The sequence below is a fragment of the Lactuca virosa genome, chromosome 5 (assembly GCF_052849685.1).
Source record: "Lactuca virosa cultivar CGN04683 chromosome 5, Lactuca_virosa_CGN04683_v6, whole genome shotgun sequence".
NCBI lineage: Eukaryota > Viridiplantae > Streptophyta > Magnoliopsida > Asterales > Asteraceae > Lactuca > Lactuca virosa.
In genome coordinates, this window is record NC_136430.1 from 45999168 (window position 1) to 46001756 (window position 2589).

The window sequence follows — 2589 nt, forward strand, 5'->3', positions numbered from 1 at the left end:
ATACTTTTTTTAATATGTTCCATTCAACCTGTAGAGTTTAATGCATTGTGGGATAAAAATGAATAGAGTTGTATGAAATAGTGAATAATGATATGGCACTCCATTGAACTTTATAGAGTTCAATGCATTGTGGATGCCCTGAGTGCGACGTTCGAAAAAGTTACGAAAAACTGTCCGTCGCTCATCTATGGTGATCGAATTCTATCACGATCGAATTGAGCGTTGTACAAGAATTGTGCAAAATCATAGAAGCAAGACATAAGAAAATCATTGAAGCAAGATATAAGAGAGCTACTGTTTCACTTGTATACTAAGCACAAAGTGAGCATTTTTCTGTCGCTTAAAAATTACGATAGACTGACCATCCCTGATCAATTGCAGTCGAATTGAGCGGAGCAAGAATTGTGTAAAATCATAGAAACAAGATGTAATGTATATATTGTTTCACTTGTATATAATAAATATAAAATTGAGCATTTTTCCATATATAGGTTTCGCATATACTAAAGACCTTTAATTCGTATATAGTTGCATACCCTCTGAAAGTCCACTTAAACAAATTAATACAGCCATCAACTACTAACAGCGAGGAGTTGCTACAACAAGAATAGGACACTTCTTACGAACAGTAAGACCAATGCTCTCACTCATGTCCAAATCCTCTCCATCAGTTGATGAAAAATCAAACTTATACACCAAATTAGCGAAAACAAGTTCGTTAACAACCATGGCAAACTGAATGCCAGGACATCCTCGTCGCCCAGCGCCAAATGGTATCAACTCGAAATGAAGCCCCTTGTAATCGATAGGACTGTCCAAAAACCTCTCTGGCCTAAACTTATCAGGTTCTTCCCATGTGGAACCATCTCTTGCTATCGCCCATGCATTTATGATCACTTGTGTTCCTGCTGTGATGTCGTAGCCAAGTAGTTTGACATCTTGTGTTGATTCACGAAGAAGGAGTAGCGGGACTGGAGCGTGTAGCCGCAGGGTTTCTTTGAGAACGGCTTTTAGGTAGGGCATGTTGTCTAAGTTGTCTTCAGTGATCATTGATTTTCCTTGGCCCACTTCGCGTGCCTCCTGTTGCAGTCTTCTCATTGTTTGTGGGTGTCTTAATAGCTCGCAGATTGCCCACTCTAAGTTTGTAAACGTAGTATCAGTTCCAGCAGAAAATACATCCTACACGATCAAGATCATCAATAAATCATTACAAAGATTCAGCACAAGTCTCAATATTTTAACAATGATTCACGGTTAAATGCGTTCTTCAATGTGGGTTCATCCTGCAATAGTACAAGAAAAAGAGAAAAAGAAAAAGAAGTTTTTTGCAACGCTCAAGTTCGTTGCATATGACGAGTTTTATACTTTTATGGCGTCAAAAATCATAGCAAGGTACCTATAAAACACAAAATGAAACGTATACGAAGGAGTAGGAATCCTAAAGATAAAGAAAAGCTTACCATGATGATAGCTTTAATCGCATCTCGTTCAAGGCGAAACCCCGTCGTGTTATCTTTTTGAATTTCTAATAAGATATCAACGAGATATTGGGTTACAACACCAACTCCTTTTTTATTTAAACGTTGTTCAATAACACCCTCAAGAAACTCATCGAATTCTTTTGCAACCTCATCAGCTCTTCGCTCTAGTCCACTCAACCGATCTACCCACGTTAGCCATGGAATATAACTCCCAACAGTAAAGCTTCCCAACAACTCCAAAAACCTTTCTAACAAACCCTTAAATTTCTTCCCATCGTATGTCCTCCCCAAAGCCACCCTACAAACAACATTATTTGTAAGTGAAATAAGCAACTCGCTCAAATTAACCACCGATTCATGGGCTTCACGAATACTTTTAATCATAAGAGACACCTCGTCTTCTCTGACTTGCCTATACGACTGAACCCTTTTGTTTGATAGAAGATGGAGCACTGCAATACTCTTCACCTGCCTCCAATACTCTCCGTATTGTGAAAAAGCTATGTCCTTTGAACCATAACAAAGTCTACCGGGAATGTTTAATTTCGGCCTGTTTGAAAAGATCAAATCATGGGTTTTCATAATCTCTCGAGCTGCATCAACAGAGGATGCTACAAGCACTGGCACGGTGCCAAGGCGAATCAACATCATCGGACCGTAGATTTGAGCCATGGCTCGGAGGGTGCGGTGTGGGTTGTAACCAAGTTGGTGAAGGTTTCCTATCAATGGTAACCTTCGTGGAGATGGTGGTAGATTTTTGTGTGGTTTTGAAGTAGAAAAAAGTGTTTTGATAAGTACTACGAAGAGAAGGAAGAGAAGACAAGCGATAAGAAAGAACCGAAAGATGAGATACATTTCGTTAGCGCTCTATTCTAAATTAATTTTCAATGAAGTTGGGATTTTGGTTAGATATACAGTCTTATAGGCAATAGTCATATAGGCAGAAGTTAAAATGACAGCATATCATTTTTGGGCATATATTGGGATCTAGTTTTGGCCATATATTTTAGCGGTCAAAATAAGAAAATAAAAAAGATTATTTAATTAGTTTTCACTCTTTTTAAAATTAAAATTAAAAAATTGCAATTTTTATAATATATTACAACAA

General features: G+C 37.9%; 1 protein-coding gene across 1 annotated transcript; it reads right to left on the reverse strand.

Annotated features, from left to right (window-relative positions):
* Positions 1-460: 460 nt before the first annotated feature.
* On the reverse strand, positions 461-2362 carry LOC145115751 (3-beta-hydroxylase-like). The gene is made up of 2 exons (XM_079052110.1): positions 1461-2362; positions 461-1179 (listed from the first exon to the last, which is right to left on the reverse strand). Exons 1-2 carry the CDS (start codon positions 2334-2336, stop codon positions 580-582), a joined length of 1476 nt encoding a protein of 491 aa, XP_078908236.1. The 5' UTR covers positions 2337-2362; the 3' UTR covers positions 461-579.
* Positions 2363-2589: the final 227 nt, after the last annotated feature.

Coding starts and splice junctions, on each gene's coding strand:
- LOC145115751 (XM_079052110.1), bottom strand. CDS start 2,336: ATGTATCTCATCTTTCGGTTCTTTCTTATCGCTTGTCTTCTCTTCCTT. Junction 1,180..1,460: donor CGATTAAAGCTATCATCATG/GTAAGCTTTTCT, acceptor TTGATCGTGTAG/GATGTATTTTCTGCTGGAAC.